The sequence below is a fragment of the Pelophylax lessonae genome (genome assembly GCF_965119305.1).
Source record: "Pelophylax lessonae genome assembly, chromosome: 4".
In the NCBI taxonomy this organism is placed as follows: domain Eukaryota; kingdom Metazoa; phylum Chordata; class Amphibia; order Anura; family Ranidae; genus Pelophylax; species Pelophylax lessonae.
Genome location: NC_138771.1, coordinates 551,319,656 through 551,336,232, shown reverse-complemented (window position 1 = coordinate 551,336,232; position 16,577 = coordinate 551,319,656). Strand labels below are relative to the sequence as shown.

The window sequence follows — 16,577 nt, the reverse complement described above, 5'->3', positions numbered from 1 at the left end:
AAACCTCAAAGGAAACTGAAAAGAAAAAATGCAGAAAAACTATTATTTAAAAACGTGTGTACATCAGACTCACAAATATGGATAAAGAATGGGCACAAAATATGATAATAAGTCCACCAAGAAAGCCCACTGGGCGTAGTTCACTGATACAGACCGTGATGAGATGTAAACCTCTAAATACAGCTTAAGTGTTTCGGGGTGTTCCCCCCCTTCCTCAGAGGTAATTTAAGGTACAAATGGCTAAGCTTTATATACACATAATAATGATAGGTCACAAGGCTTCTGGCATAAGGTCCACCCCATTTGGGCGGATCAATTAGTTAACCTAACATGTTTTTCGATTGGTTGATCCCAATGCTAGAATACAATTGGAACAAAAAGGTATTGCAATACCTTTCTATAAATACAAGCCCTGTTACTGTATGATAAAGATAATAGGAATTTTGATTTACCTGTAAATTCCTTATGTTGGAGTACAGTACATGACCCAGGTCACTCCCCTCTGTATCTTGATCACTCCCTATTGCTTGCTAAAAAACTGGAGCTTCACTGAGTGGGTGGGGTTATATGGGTATGCTCTAGGGATGGTCTTAGCAAAGTTTTTACCAAAATTCCAGTCATGTGAAGGTAGCAACATATAACCCAAGGTCTATGAATACAAGTCACATGTCCTGTATTCTACTTCAAGATAAGAAGTTAAAATTCCTATTTTTTTTTAATCTTTTACTGAGGTACTCCATGTTCTTTTCATTATTTTAGACTGGAGTTTAGCTTGTATCCGTATGACTCTTTTCTTTATCCTTTAAAACCTTTGGCAGGATGAGTACAGGGCCGACTTCCAGTTTCCTGAGGAGGTGATCAGCATCCATCATGCTCTAGCTGAGAGAGCCAGTGACTACACAAAGAGACCCAATGTCTTCCGTTTGCAGACTGCTGATTGGAGGGTATTTCTCTTCCAGGCTCAGTGAGTAATATGTATCACATTGTATGTTAACATCCCTGTTAGAAGCACCGTTCGCTGAATATTTCAAGCAGTTTTCCTAAAAATAATCACATTTTTTAAATAGGTAACAACTCGCCAAGAGGGCTTAAAGTCATTTCACAGCTCTCGAACAGGCAAGGAAGAGTGGTTGTACTGCAAAAGTCTGGCTATTAGAAGATACCTATTAATTCCTACTAGTATCTTTAAGGGTGTAGCTCACATTTGTCAAACAGAAGGCCTGTGGGCCGAATGCAGCTCACCAGGCCATTTCATTTAGCCCAGGCACCCTGGACTTTTTTTTTTCAGCTGGAACGTGGTGGAACACTTACGCTCATTACTGTCACTTGTAAATACGGAAGCCTTCTGTGCTATCAAGGAGTGGTTTGCTCTCACAAATCCTTGCTGGCCCTGCACTCACGGCAGGGATAAAGGAGATGCATGTGCCGTGTGGGATGGGACATCACGTGGTAAGCTGCACTGAGAGAGGCGGAGCTGCCTACACTGCCGGGAGGTGCTAGAGCTGGGCCGGGTAGGTGAGGTGGGAGGAAGCTTTTGGGGAGGGAGGGAGAGTTTAGGGCTATGAAGGGAGATGTGTGCAGAGGTGGGGGTTGGAAGGGAGTGGTGCAGGGTTTACAGCCGAGGAAGCATGGAAGTGAGATGTGGACCGACTGTGAGGGAGTGCTGAACACTGCATACTGTGCATAGCGCACCTCTAAGCCCTGCGCTCTGTATGTAGCGCACTCCTCAATCCTGCACTCTGTACGTTGTGAACCCATGAAAACTGCGCTCTGTGCATAAGGCACCCCTGAAACTGCACTCTATACATAGCACATTCCTGAACTGTGCACACAACGCACACCTGGCATTCATTGCACCTTTAAGATCCTCCCATTGTTAGTGCAATTTGGTCACACCCACTGTTCATTCGATACGGCTTGGAGGGGGTGGTGGGGGCCTGCACCTATTCTTTGAGAATAAAAGCCCTAGATAAATGTATATATTATTACAGAAACAACTGGTCCTTTAAGTGCAACTATAACGCGGATGGGGTCCACAATGAAATTGAGTTTGACACCCCTTATTTAGCACCCCTCGATCCCTAGTGTGTTTAACTGGCTTTCCACTGCAGAGCTTACAAGGGAAGTTCTTTGGCTCTTCCATATGGCCAACAATGCAGACTTGAGTGCAGCTAGATCTTTTTGGTCCCCCCTCCTCAGAAGTATCAGAGATTGTTGTGTAACAGGGTTTGAACACTAAACCTAGTGCTAGAAGCTAGTTTGTCCTTGACAGCTATAGTGTAGATTATCAATAACAGTCATAGTAGTGAAAAAGGACTTGCTACAATGATCATAAGAATCATGAGTACAAGCTCCTGTTGGAGAAGAGGTTGTTTGATTCAAAGCGCTTGGTGCCCCCGTACAAAGCTTATAAACTGCATTACCACTTTGTGTCAGAGATCAGCTTGTACCTGCAGGATGGCTGTAGCCCCCCTTCTTCCATTCCCATCAATGCGTTTGGGATGAAAAGAGGGGCTTTACTAATTAGAGCTCACTTGGAAGCAAGAAAGCATTTGGCCCCCACGATCTCAAGGATCTCAAATGTTATTTTAATATGACAATGTAATATCCAAAAAGTAAAATTTCTTTCTTTTTAGATTTAAGGTTATACGAACTATGATTTTTTTTTTTTTTGGGAAAACCAGATTTAGCACTCTATGACCATGAACTGCGACTGGTAAGCAGTGTTAATTTCAGCAGCGAAAAAGTTTTTGTCAAAATTTTTGTTAGTGCCATTTTTACAGTGATGAAAACTAAACTTAAAGTACAGCACATTTTCGTCCGCTGACGAAAACTATGATGAAAATCAAATCAGTTTTCGTTAACGAACGAAAACAAAACGAAAATCTAAAGCAAGGACGTTTACCCAACTTCTGGTTTTCACGATGCTAGGCCTGCTTCCGCTCCCAGCAAGCAAGCGACTGTGTGCCCCGTGACGACTGCAAGAGACCAGAGCAGCACTGTGCGTTACAGCCAGGCCTCCGTAGTCCTGACTCAGTCACGAGACGACCACCCACATCCAGAGCAGAGTGCACCCGCTGTGAGTGTGTAGTTAAAATTACAGCAGGCCTGAGGCCTCCTCTCAGACCACCATCTGTCCAGACCACTGTGTGTGCATTACAGGCCACCCTTCACACCACTGGCAGTGGCATCCAGGGCACTGTGCATTACAGGCCACCCTTCACACCGCTGGCAGTGGCATCCAGGGCACTGTGCATTACAGACCATCCTTGACACCGCTGGCATTGGCATCCAGGGCACTGTGCATTACAGGCCATCCTTCAGACCTGAGACCACCATCCAGCACTGTGTAGCATTAAAACAGGCCTCCTCTCTGACCACCAACATCCAGGGCACTGTGCATTACAGGCCATCCTTCAAACTTGAGAAAACCATCCAGCACTGTGCAGCATTACAACAGGCCTCCTCTCTGACCACCGACATCCGGGGCACTGTGCATTACAGGCCATCCTTCAGACTTAAGAAAACTATCTAGCACTGTGCAGCATTACAACAGGCTTGCTCTCTGACCACTGACATCCAGGGCACTGTGCATTTCAGGCCATCCCTCAGACCTGAGACCACCATCCAGCACTGTGCAGCATTACAACCGGCCTCCTCTGACCATCGGCATCCAGGGCACTGTGCATTTCAGGCCATCCCTCAGACCTGAGACCACCATCCAGCACTGTGCAGCATTACAACAGGCCTCCTCTGACCACCGGCATCAAGGGCACTGTGCATTACACACCATCCTTTCAGACCGGAGACTGCCATCCCTCACTGTGCAGCATTACAACAGAGCTCCTCTGACCTTTAGCATCAAGGGCACTGTGCATTACAGGCCATCTCTCAGACCTGAGACCACCATCCAGCACTGTGCAGCATTACAGGCCTCCTCTGACCACCAGTATCTAGGGCGCTGTGCATTAAAGGCCATCCCTCAGACCTGACCTGAGACCACCATTCAGCATTGTGCAGCATTACAGGCCTCCTCTGACCACCAACATCTAGAGCACTGTGCATTACAGGCCGTCCCTCCAAGTAACCACTGTCTAGAGCACTCTTTGTGCATTACAGGCCTCCTCTGACCACAGGCATCCAAAGCACTGTGCAACACAAGTCAGACCTGAGACCAGCAGCCGGAACTGTGCAACATTACAGCCCTCCGCTGACCACTGGCATCCAGAGCACAGGGCAGCCTTACAGGCCTCTCAGACCACTGTCCAGAACACTGTGCAGCATTACAGGCCTCCTCACTGTCTGCACACCGTCCAGAGCACTGTGCATTACATGTCGCCTCCTCACCGTCCACATCCAGGCCTCACTGAGGCGAGTCGGACTCAGACTGAGTCGCTCCTCCTTATTTCCTATCCCCACTGCTGTACAAAAGTATACAGGAAATGTTGGCATCTGTGACTGGTAGAAAGAAATGAGAAAACAGAACACTAGCTACCAAGACCTTGCCACAATTGCACAGAAAATGAAAGGGAGTGTGAACCAGCGTTATGCTTAATTTTTAGATCCAACTGATGAAACCTTCTCGCCACTTGCAGCAGCTGCTTGCTTTGTCAAGCCTACTGTTTGTGAAACTCTTATTGATGTGGCAGATGAGAATATTCAGGAATTGATTAAAAAAACAGATGAGTGTGCCGTAAGAAAATCCACATTGCCCCACACACAACATGACAAATTGTCTGAAGATGATGTGCAACAGGAGAATATTGAAAAATCGCAGGAAGTAGAAGAAGCACCGACACCCACATCTAAGCAGCCAATCTTTGTTTTTTGTTTTTTTTTTTAAATGCCACAGAAGACCCAGGCAGAGAATCTCCCCAAACAGCAGATCAGAAAATATAAGGAAGAGCTTTTGCACCAAGTTGAGGAGGACACCACAACAGATTTTTGGCTGTCAAAGAGTGGCACTATTTATTACCGGCTAAAACCTTTTGCTTTAGACCTGCTTGCTATGCCAGCTTCTCAAGTCCTTGCAGAGAGGGTATTCAGTGTCACAGGTAACCTCTCTAGAGGCCGGCGTAATAGAGCAAGGGTCATGTTGGCACGAAGTGCTTTCCTTAAAGTGAATCGAAACAAATAGAAGTGTTTTATTCTCCAGGTACGTATTTCTATTTCTAACATAAGAAGCATAATACTTGTGGGTTGTGCTTATTGCGATAGAATCAGTAGTTCAACAACAGTTTTAATTGTCAATTAAATTCATAGGAAATAGGCACAGGCTACAAATGCCCGTTAGTATGTGGAACAATAACAACCACCACTTTTTATCAACTCCTCTCTTTTAGCATTGACAATAGAGGTAAATATCACACTAATGAAAAAGGAAAATAGATCAGTAATGGTCAAAAAGGGCAGTCTTACGTCGGGGTCCTGCCCCAGTAATCTTTTTAGTATAATATTTACCTCTATTGTCATTGCGAATGCTGAGAGAAAGAGGAGAGAGAAGTTGACAAAAAGTGGTAAGCCACACACTAATGGCATTATTGTAGACTATGCACATTTTCTTTGAATGTATCTGAGAATTAGAACTGTTGGAATAAACTGACTGTAAACTGATTCTTATTGTAGAAATAGGCATTACCCCCCTCAAGTATTGGTTTATTATGCTGTGCCAGACTGGCAGTGCCTGTGCAGAATGCTGTCTGTGTGTGCTGTGCTTGTACATGTACAGCTGTGGCCAAAATGCTGTCTGTGGTGCTGTGCTTGAAAATGACACCAATATAAATTTTCACAAAGTCTGCTGCTTTAGGGCTCTTTCACACGGTCCGCCTCCGTAGGCGGATCCGTGCTGCTCAGCGGGGATCGATCCGCCAATCCCCGCTGAGCCGGCGGATGACAGCTCCGTCTCCGCTTGCAGTGTGGAGAGGGAGGTGTCACAGCTCCCGCTGCTCTCTATGGGGGATCGGATGAGAGCGGACCGCCTGTCCGCTCTCATCCGATCCGATACCTGAACGGATGATAAAATAGGGTTTCCATCCATCCAGATTTCACGGACAGGATCGGATCCGGATGGCAGCGGGTGTCAGCGGAGGTGTCTCCGCTGACATCCGCTGCCCCATAGAGCTGCATGGAAGATCCGATCAGATCCGCCTAAAAAACTGACAGGCGGATCTGATCAGATCGCCCGTGTGAAAGAGCCCTTAGTGTTTTTAGATCTTTTTGTCAGATGTTACTATGGTATACTGAAGTAGAATTACAAGCATTTCATAAGTGTCAAAGGCTTTTATTGACAATGATATTAAGTTTGTGCAAATATTTGCAGTATTGAGTTGACCCTTTTTTAAAAAGACCTCTGCAATTCGCCCTGACATGTTGTCATTGTCAATCAACTTCTGCGCCACATCCTGACTGATGGTACTGCCAGTGGCAGCCCATTCTTGCAATTTGTGGGGGTTTTTTTGTTCACTCACCCGCCACTTGAGGATTGAACACTCAATAGAAGTTCTCAATGGGATTAAGGTCTGATGAGTTTCTGGTCAAGGACCTAAAATGTCCATGTTTTGTTCCCCAAGCCACTTACTTGGTTATCACTTTTGCCTTATGGCAAGGTGCTCCATCATGTTGGAAAGGCATTGTTCATCACCAAGCTGTTCTTGGATGGATGTGTTCTTGGAAGAGAAGTTGTTCTCGGAGGATGTGTTTGTACCATTCTTTATTCATGGCTGTGTTCTTAGGCAAAATTGTTAGTGAGCCCACTCACTTGGCGGAGAAGCAACCCCACACGTGAATAGTCTCAGGATGCTTTACTGTTGGCATGACACAGGACTGATGATAGTGAGCTCATGTTACAGGAAAGAATAATTGTTGGATAATTCACTTCATTAGATAACCCTCCAATCCCGGTATAGCATACATATAAAATATGGGTTAGGCGAGGTCCAAGCCACAAAGGTGGGAGGGCCCCAGCCGTTCCAATAAAAGGGTGGGATGATAAGGAGGGTTACTAACTCGGTGAGTTTGGGTTCAAAATGAACAATACATACGGTTAATTATAACATCCATTTTATTAATAAGCAGATAAAAAAGATTAACACCATTAAAAAGTTTTAGACTGGAGACAATCCAGATCTAACACAGTACATAATGTAACCATTGTAGTCACAACCAGATAGGGACGGGACTGACGCGTTTCACAATCTAGCTTTTTCAAAGACCACTTTTGACATCCCAGGTGGACAAGTTACATAGAAATTTGTTTAAGGGAGGCTGTGAACTCCGGACACTGATCGCCCTACCAATGCCACAAGCAGCCCAAGAGAGCCAAATAGAGGAGGCTGTAGCACCTAGATAGACCACAAGGGCCAATTACCAGGGACCAACCACAGGAAGGGGTGTTGAATCCAGTACCATCGGATCAGTCAATTAAGACTGATATGGAACAGGCAAAACCGTATCAAAAACATTGCCGCTGTCTGATGTCTGTCTCCCCCCTCGGATGAACCTTGTTCTACCTCCCAGAATCGTGCACATCCATGGACACCAAGATGGGAACCATGTGGTGCACTGGGCGATGTTTTTGATAAGGTTTTGCCTGTTCCATATCAGTCTTAATTGACTGATCCGAGGGTACTGGATTCAACACCCCTTCCTGTGGTTGGTCCCTGGTAATTGGCCCTTGTGGTCTATCTAGGTGCTACAGCCTCCTCTATTTGGCTCTCTTGGGCTGCTTGTGGCATCGGTAGGGCGATCAGTGTCCGGAGTTCACAGCCTCCCTTAAACAAATTTCTATGTAACTTGTCCACCTGGGATGTCAAAAGTGGTCTTTAAAAAAAGCTAGATTGAGAAACGTGTCAGACCCATCCCTATCTGGTTGTGACTACAATGGTTACATTATGTACTGTGTTAGATCAGGATTGTCTCCAGTCTAAAACTTTTTAATGGTGTTAATCTTTTTTTATCTGCTTATTAATAAAATGGATGTTATAATTAACCGTATGTATTGTTCATTTTGAACCCAAACTCACGAGTTAGTAACCTTCCTTATCATCCCACCCTTTTATTGGAACGGCTGGGGCCCCACCTTTGTGGCTTGGACCTCGCCTTACCCATATTTTATCGATAGTGAGCTCATGCTCAACTTTTTCTTCTCTGGACAAGGTTTTTTCCGGATGGCCCAATCAATCAGAAAGGGGAATCATCAGAGAACATGACTTTACTCCAGTCATCCGCAGTCCAATCCCTCTACCCTTTGCAGAACATTAGTCTGTCCCTGATGTTTTTCCTGGAAGAAGATAGTGGCCTCTTTGCTGCCCTTCTTGACACCCGGCCAAGCTGCTAAAATGTTGTTGTGTTCTGTTCAGTTTCTTGAACTGTTAAAGTTCATGTAAATGTGCACTGCATGGTGGCATCTTCACGATCACGCAAAGAGTTTTTTTTCTTTTTTGTATTTTGTTTAAATTTTTTGTTACCCTTTTGTCAAAAAAGCAATATTATTGACAAAACAAAATAAAGACTCAATATAACAACTCAATCTGTGTCTGTAGTGCATGTTCAGACCTTAATACCATAAATAACATATTCGATTTTTCACTCCAGCAGTAGTATATAATGAGTTTGGAAATTGTAGAGAAATGCTTAAAGGGTAACTCCACTTTCATGGGGGAAAAATAGCAAATAAAGGAAAAACAATATAGCGCATACAATTGCGACACAAATCATATTGTGATTGAATGTTGTTAAAAATTACCTTTCCCTTTCAATCTGCAGCTGTTGTAATTTTCTGAAAACGCAATGCAATATGGCTGCCTGGAGCTGTTCTGTACACAGAATGTGTACTGACCACACCCCAGAAACATCATTTCCTGCTTGTGTGATTGGCACGCCAATTTTCCTAGAAGTCTGCCTAAGATACAAGGCAGATTTCTGGCATCCCCTGCAACAAAAATGTCATTTTTGGTGAGACACTCCCAATAGGAACACGTCTAAAGGAATGCAGGCCCAGCAGATTTCCTCATTAGAGCTCTGTAGCTGCCACAGCTGACAGATAATTATGAAACCACTCCTATTAGACCCACTCAGCACAGGGGAACAAACAATGATTTCTTCAGAATAACAAAAGGTAGGAATCTGCAACAAAGTTTGTTAAAATCCTTGTATTGTACATAGATCACCCAGACGGGAATGTTTTTATTTATTTATTTTTTTTGGGGGGGGGGGGGAAGTGGAGTTACGCTTTAAATAATGCATTACAATTTAACTACATCCATTCGATTTTAGTCGACTAAAATGTACTGGAGATTTAGTCGACTAAATACAACTAAAACTAAAACACTTGCACAAGTCTAAAATGGGACTAAAACTAAGATGCCATTTTAGTCCTAAGACTAAAACTAAATCGAAATTTGCTGCCAAAATTAACACTACTGGTAAAGGTAAATGTTATCTACATTTGAGCCCTTCGGTCCAAGAGATGATTGTAACAGAACAGAGAAAGCCCTGAGAGTATGGCTAAACAAGCTTCTTATTATCTGCTGCCCTATTTATTGCTCAAGTCTTGTGAACTTAAAATTTCCAGTTTTTAGATAGTAATCAGCAAAACATCTTGCAAAATAGTTTTGTAGCCAAGAGCTCCCTAAAGTTTGATGTCATACCCAGTGTGGAACTAAATATATCATTGAATGTTTTTCATACATCCATTAAAAATGATGTTCTTGGAGAAATTCCAGTATCCCAGGCAAACATAGAAGTTCCATGCAGATGAATTTGGCCACCAATCTGTAACAAAATATTTGTTCCTGCTGGTTCTTGAGTTACATTCTCTACTGAACTGTGGAATGCATTCCCTGCTCTACGGTTTTGCCCAGCACATTTCATGGAGAGCCAACATTGCATTTAGCAATTGTTTTGCATAGATGCTTATGAATAAATCATTATTATGCTTTGTATCCTAATTCTTATTAGCCAGATAGGGTGGTTGTTGCATTTTAGTCTTTGGTACTCCGCATGTCAGTGCTGGATTTGTCTAGGGAATCTGAATCTTTGGCGTAGAAATAAGCTTATTAGCGTCGGTGGGACTTTCCTTAGTCCTGATACAGCACTTATTTTGAGAGACAGTTGTGAGAAAAGTAAGGTTGCTTATGTTGGCCATACACATAGACTAGTGAATGATCAACCATAGATTTGAAGGTTCGTATTGATTGCAAATAATTGTTTAAATCAGGACTTGACAAATCCCAGGCCCCATGTCGCCATGGCCACCAGAAATCGCTTCCCCTTGGCCCATCCACCACTGGCACCGGGCACAAGCAACTCCCACCGCCCGACGCCCTGGACAAGCAAAGCCTATGATGCCTGGCCAAAGTCCTCTGCATGGGCAAATGCAGGATTCGCCATCTCTGTCACCAACAACAAAGCCTTGCCAGTCATAAAAAACCTCCTTTTTTAAGCTGGCTCCTAGATTCAAAGCACACTTGCCAAGCTCTGGTTTAGATCACCACACACCATAACAAACACTTTTTATTTCCACTATCTATTTGTGGTAACGTCTATTAAATGTGCTATTATTCTTTACAAATGGCACCCCAACAGAGCCTGCCCATGGATATGCATTGCAACACAGTGAGTGGCAACTCACCAGCATGCATGGCAATGCACTGGTAAAAAACTGTTTTTTTGACAGCATATTGCAAAGCATGTTAGTGCACTGTGATGCAGTTCACGTCTGTCAGCTGGGCGTTAGGGAGCCTCAGTGAAGTCAAACATTAAATAGAGGGGAATTTGTAGGAACTGGAGCAGACAGGATCTGGAGCAGTTGTGCATGCCAACCAACCAGCTTCTATCTTCAATCTGTTCAGTTAAGCTTTGAATATAAAACATAGAAGCTGATTGGTTCCCATGCACAAATGCTTCGGAGTCTGACTGCTCCAGTTGACATAAATTTCCCACATAGTGTTTTGTTTGCTTACACAAAATCACTGCCTCTGCTGTTTGAAGTCAATACATATGTGCGTAATATTATGGTTGTGATTTATATGCCATCAACACAACGAATGGCACCATATCGCAACAACACACTTAACTTGTCTTGTGGTAATGCGTGCATTGTGATTGTGTAAAAATGTAACATGGGGAGATGTGAAGCATGTCTTTTGGGGCAGATGATAAATAATCCTATAATTTCTCATCCTTAGAACACCAGAAGAGATGACTTCCTGGATTTTACGGATTAATTTAATTGCAGCCATGTATTCTTCACCACCCTTTGCAGCAGCGGTGGGCTCTCAAAGGAAATTTTATCGACCCTTTCTCCCCTCAACCCAGACAAAGCTTGATCTGGTAAGTGTTTTTGTATATTCATGGCTTAAAAACATATCCTAGAGTCTTCAACTTTCCTTTTTGTCCAGTCTGCATTCACATGTGTGTTTGCAGGGTTGCTGTTTGCCCTGCATTTCAGCTGGGATTCTGATAGCTCTGAACCCGGAAATGATCAGAGTTGATCGCTTTCAGGTTAATCAATCTCTGAGCACACCACAATCTAGCAAGGAGACAAATATCCAAATACTGCGATTGACAGAGCTTGATTCAGGAGCCAGGCACTTCCAAAAGATAAGTGCTATCACTAGGTATTAACGGAGAAGGGGGCATATCTGTTCTACTCCCTCAGTTTTTTTTTCTTGTTTGCTAGGGTGCTGACAACCCCTATCACACATTATCTGTGGTTGTTAGGATGCAGGTGGCTACCTGCACCAAACCAATGACCTTGTCTTGCAGTAGTCACCACCTGCCTCCTAGCATGCTAGCAGCCAAGGACAGTAGGCAGACACTAGTGTCAAAAATGGACCATTCATGTCCACAAAGCAAACTTTCCTAAAACAATCAAGAAAAATTTGCATTCAAGGTCAGCTTAGTGTAAATTTTGTGAAGTTGAATGCAACTGAAGAATTTAAATGCCACTAAACGGGTCTAAACCTGCTTTAAAGCAGGAACTTCTAAATGCAGGAAAAAGTGATCTAGGAAAAAGCTAAATGCAGGTATGCCAGTGTGCATGAGGCTAAAAAGACAGAAGGGTGGAACAAGGGAAACTGACTGGGAGCCCTCTAAAGGACATACTGTCTCCCCAAGATGCGCTAACTGAACAGGGAGTGGCGGCAAATGAGCTCAACGTTAGTAATGGCTACAAATTGGACTTTAATCAGGGGAGGAGCAAAGAAGCTGAAACATAGGAAATAAAGAAGGGATTGTGTATCTATGGACCTGTATAGTGGTTATAACATTTTTTACATTGGTGAGCCTCAGTGAGATCATACGCTAAATAAAAAAAACTTCTGTAGGCCAAAGTGAGCCCATACAGTAACATTATGGGGTGCTATTTATGGTCAATGGTATGAGACATCCATACAAAAGCTTTCAACTATATTGAAGTGTGATTTTGTTTTTTAATTATTCAAATATTGCTGAGTCATACAAAAGTAATGCGACCGTAAAGGATAAGTTCACCTTTGGAACATGTTCCACCCATATTTAGGGTGAAACATGTAATATGTTGCAACTCCTGTCTCCTGCCCCCCCCCCCCCCCTGTGACAGCAGGCAGGGGACCTTCTCCCCACACCCGCTGTCAGAATTTTAAAAAAGCGCATCCATGCAGGGCTCCGCCCACATGGCCATGTCAAGCATTCACAGAGTGAATGAACTACATCTACCATCAGCCTCGGTGGGCAGTGGCTTGTAGTTCTCAATACACTGCAAGGACACTGGTGGGAGCATTCTAATCCATTGATTCTTCCTGCCATTTAGTAACTGCCTGTGCGTACCGAGTTCCTGTAGGATCTTGCCATTGCACCTGCGATCTTCTGATCATGAGTGCTATGCCTTACAGGCTGCAGAGTAAAAAAAATAATACATGCACATTTTTTACCTGCAAAAAGATGTGCATATAATCTTTTTTTTTTTAATCGAAGGTGAACTTATCCTTTAAGGGAAATACCTGTTCCTTAGAGGCTGTTTCATGTTATGAAATGCATATAACTATAGGAATTGGAGACCCATTCAGCGTTACTTACAGTCTTATTCTGGGTACACATAAAGATTTTCATTCAACCTAGCGGACTGAAAGAAAATAACCCAGAGAGATCGCCATTAGAGATGCACCGAAATTTCGACAGGCCGAAACATATCAGGTAAAAATTGTGTTTTTGCCATTTTGCCGATATTGAAAAAGGTACCGATAATGGCGCCGAAAAGGCACGCAATTTTGCCGTGTTTTTACTGTGCTTATGGTGTGTTTTTCATAGGTCACATGACTCAAAAATGTAACACCGGTGCGTTACGGATGCGTTCTTGCTGCAATTTCAATGCATTTCAAAGTGGAGGTGCTTTATTGGTGATTGTTTTTTTTTTTTGTTTTTTTCTGACCAAAAATGCAGCGAGCAAGATTTTTAACACCACAAAGGAAGCTCAACGAATCAGTGTGAAGACATACATAGAATTGTAGAGATGATTTTTTTTTTTTTTAGCTTTTCTTGCACTAAAGGTGCTGATATAACCGACACATTTAATATTCATTTAAATTCATGATACTAATTAAAAAGTCAATTATAATATAATTATATATAAATATATATATATATATATATATATATATATATATATGTATATGTATATATATATATATATATATATATATATATATATATATATATATATATATTTAATACTGTCCTTTTTGGTTTCGGCCAAGTGCATCCAGAATTTTTGCTTTCGGCACCAAAATTTCTATTCTGTGCACCTCTAATCACCATACTAAATGATGTTAGTGTGGCGATATCCCCTGCTATGCTGTTGTGTTCTGACCAGCTTCTGATAGTTTTTGGCTAAATTTTCAGCCCGTGTGTACCCAGCCTTAAACAAAAAGTGATGATCACAGGGGACAAGGTCGACTTGACAGAGAGGGGGAATCCTGGAGGTAAAAATGAGAAATGGTGACTAGGAAGGAACCAGAAAGGAGCTTAAACTTGACCTGACCCCAAAAACAAACATTTAATATATGTCAGGTTACCAGTCCAGATGTGGACATAGTAATTTTTTTTAACCTTGTTTATTCCTTTATTGTCTGCCAGTAAAGTACTTTCTATCCTAGGATGACAATGACAATCTAATGCTTTACAGCATGGATGGACGAATCTTCCACTGCTGTTATTAAATTTAGAAAATAACCAAATAGACTGCATCTGAATGGATAAAGGTGCTGTTTTCCATGGTTCCTTCGATTCTTCAACTGAGGGATGGCTGGCGGTAGGTGGCTGACATGGCCACCCAATGAGCGAATTTCGGCCAGTTCATCAGGCACTAGAAGAAATGTGAGCAGTTTATGACTGTCTTTAGAGAAATCTGCCATGTAATGGCCGCAGCAGGTGTCAGGGACTAGGAAATTGCACACAAACACCACACCATCACCCCTAAGAAAGATAGGAAATAAGGGAGTCTGACTATTCAACAGATATCAGAAAGTAAGATTTCTTCCGGGGATGCACTGGTTCTATCCTTTAATCATGTAACATTATATAATCTCTACATAGGAAGAGCAACTTCAGTCCCATGAGTCTTTGATGGACAGATTTACAGATGACCTAACTGAGCATCAGCGGAATCTTCCAGACCCAAAGAGTAAAAGTCGAGACTCTGAGGACTACCATTTGCGAGAGGAGTATTTACGATATGAGGTAAGGGGGGACAAGATCTTTATACAATATAGCTATGAAGTTATTTATTTTTATTTTATTTATTACAGGTACTTATATAGCGTTGTCAATTTACACAGATCTTTACATATACTGTATATTGTACATTCACATCAGTCCCTGTCCTCAAGGAGCTTACAATCTAATGTCCCCAACTCACATTCATACATACACATAGTAGGGCCAATGTAGACAGGAGCCAATTAACCTACCAGCATGTCTTTGGAGTGTGGGACAAAACCGAAGTACCTGGAGGAAGCCCACGTAGGCACAGGGAGAGCATGCAAATGTCAGGCTTTTGGGTTAATTGGGCAGTTTATGAGATTTCAGTTTGAGGTTTCACGCTCTTTAGTTAATTTTGTTGCACTTCATCCTCTTCTCTCCAGAAACTAAGGTACGAAACTTACGTGAAGCTCCTCGCAGTGCGTTTGGAAAGCGGCTGTGAAGATCTCCAGATTTTTGAGTCTCGGCTGACGGAACCTGATGGTGGTCAGGAAGAGACCACTGGATTAAAGAGGTCCTACTCAAGTCCTTCTCTTAACCCGGAAAGCTCCCCCGTGGTGGTTAAAGTGAAACGCAACATCTCAGAGCGGCGCACGTATAGGAGGATTATCCCTAAACGCAACAAAAATCTTGTGTGAGGAGAGGACGTCTGTTACCTGACAGAACATCTGAGCAATTTTTCATGGTACTTCCTGGGCGCAGTGTAATTGGGACCATCGGGTGCCTTATTTTTGTTGCTTTTGTTGAACTTGGGAGACACCACCAGAGGACTGTATGGGATGGTCTCTCCTTATTTTAAAGGGATTCAAAATTCCTTTAATAAATGAACAGAACCCTATGGGATTCTGATCTATACTCATAGTTTTAAAATAAGGAACAGTGTTCCTCCGTTACTTAGAAAGTATGAAGTATAGATGAGCTTAATCTTGTGATTCTTTGTGTCATTTAGGAATATGCAGGCTACAACATTTTACATAGGTCAGCATTTCTTGTTTGACATTGCTTTTCGTATATATCTAAAAGCTGGTTTCATCTCTTGCTGTTATCCTGCAGTTTTTAACTTTGCCTCTAGCTGACACTCTTGCACTGTTTTAAGCAGCTGTAGACTCTTGGTCTATAAATTGTATCTTTCCTTTGACCTGTATTTGAAGGATGTCACATTCTTCATAGCAAGTCTTAATCCAGGTTCCTTTCTCAGTCACATCCTCCAAAATGTCCAGTGGCGTATAACAATACACAAGGCACTGTAAAAAATATTCCTGTCTTAATATATGGCCTTTGTCATGTTAGTGTTTGGTAAAACAAGACGCAGGAGATTATGAACTAGTGGCTGACATGTCTGTTCATATGATATTCCTTATCATCCATTGGCATACTGACATGTAACACAACATGCACCTGAAAGGACATGGCTATAATGGAGAAACATTACCAGGTATTGCTTTTTCCATTCTTATTTTTGGCAGGGAAGGCTTCCCCTTTGGAATTTTTTGGGAACTCACAAAGCCCAGTGATAATGGTAACTTTGCTGAGAAGTCAAGTCACTGATGTCCCGGGTTGGTTGCCAAAATATGCCGTTCAGAGGAAGGTTTAACAATTACGAGAAATTCATTTTGATATAAAGTAAAGCTTCTGTATAAATAAAGTGGTTGAAAACCTTCTGTGCTGAAGCTCCCCCCAGACCCCCCTTTTTCTTACCTGAGCCCGATCCTATCAAGTGATGTGCACGAGCGCAGCAGCTCCAGCCGATGTCTCTCTCCTTATTGGGCCATTGGCTCCCACTGCTATCAATCAAATCCAGTGACATAGGAGTGGGGGGGCGAGGCCGAGTCCCGCTGTCT

The 16,577-nt window shown here is 42.8% G+C and overlaps 1 protein-coding gene across 1 annotated transcript in view; it reads left to right on the top strand.

Moving 5' to 3' along the window:
* Positions 1-16,270, top strand: part of PSD4 (pleckstrin and Sec7 domain containing 4) — a 119,557-nt gene extending 103,287 nt beyond the window's left edge. The window contains exons 13-16 of the mRNA XM_082256765.1: positions 819-964; positions 11,187-11,331; positions 14,572-14,715; positions 15,120-16,270. Coding sequence (XP_082112891.1) covers positions 819-964; positions 11,187-11,331; positions 14,572-14,715; positions 15,120-15,374 — 690 coding nt within the window. The 3' untranslated portion in view covers positions 15,375-16,270. The remainder of the gene's footprint in view (positions 1-818; positions 965-11,186; positions 11,332-14,571; positions 14,716-15,119) is intronic.
* Positions 16,271-16,577: the final 307 nt, after the last annotated feature.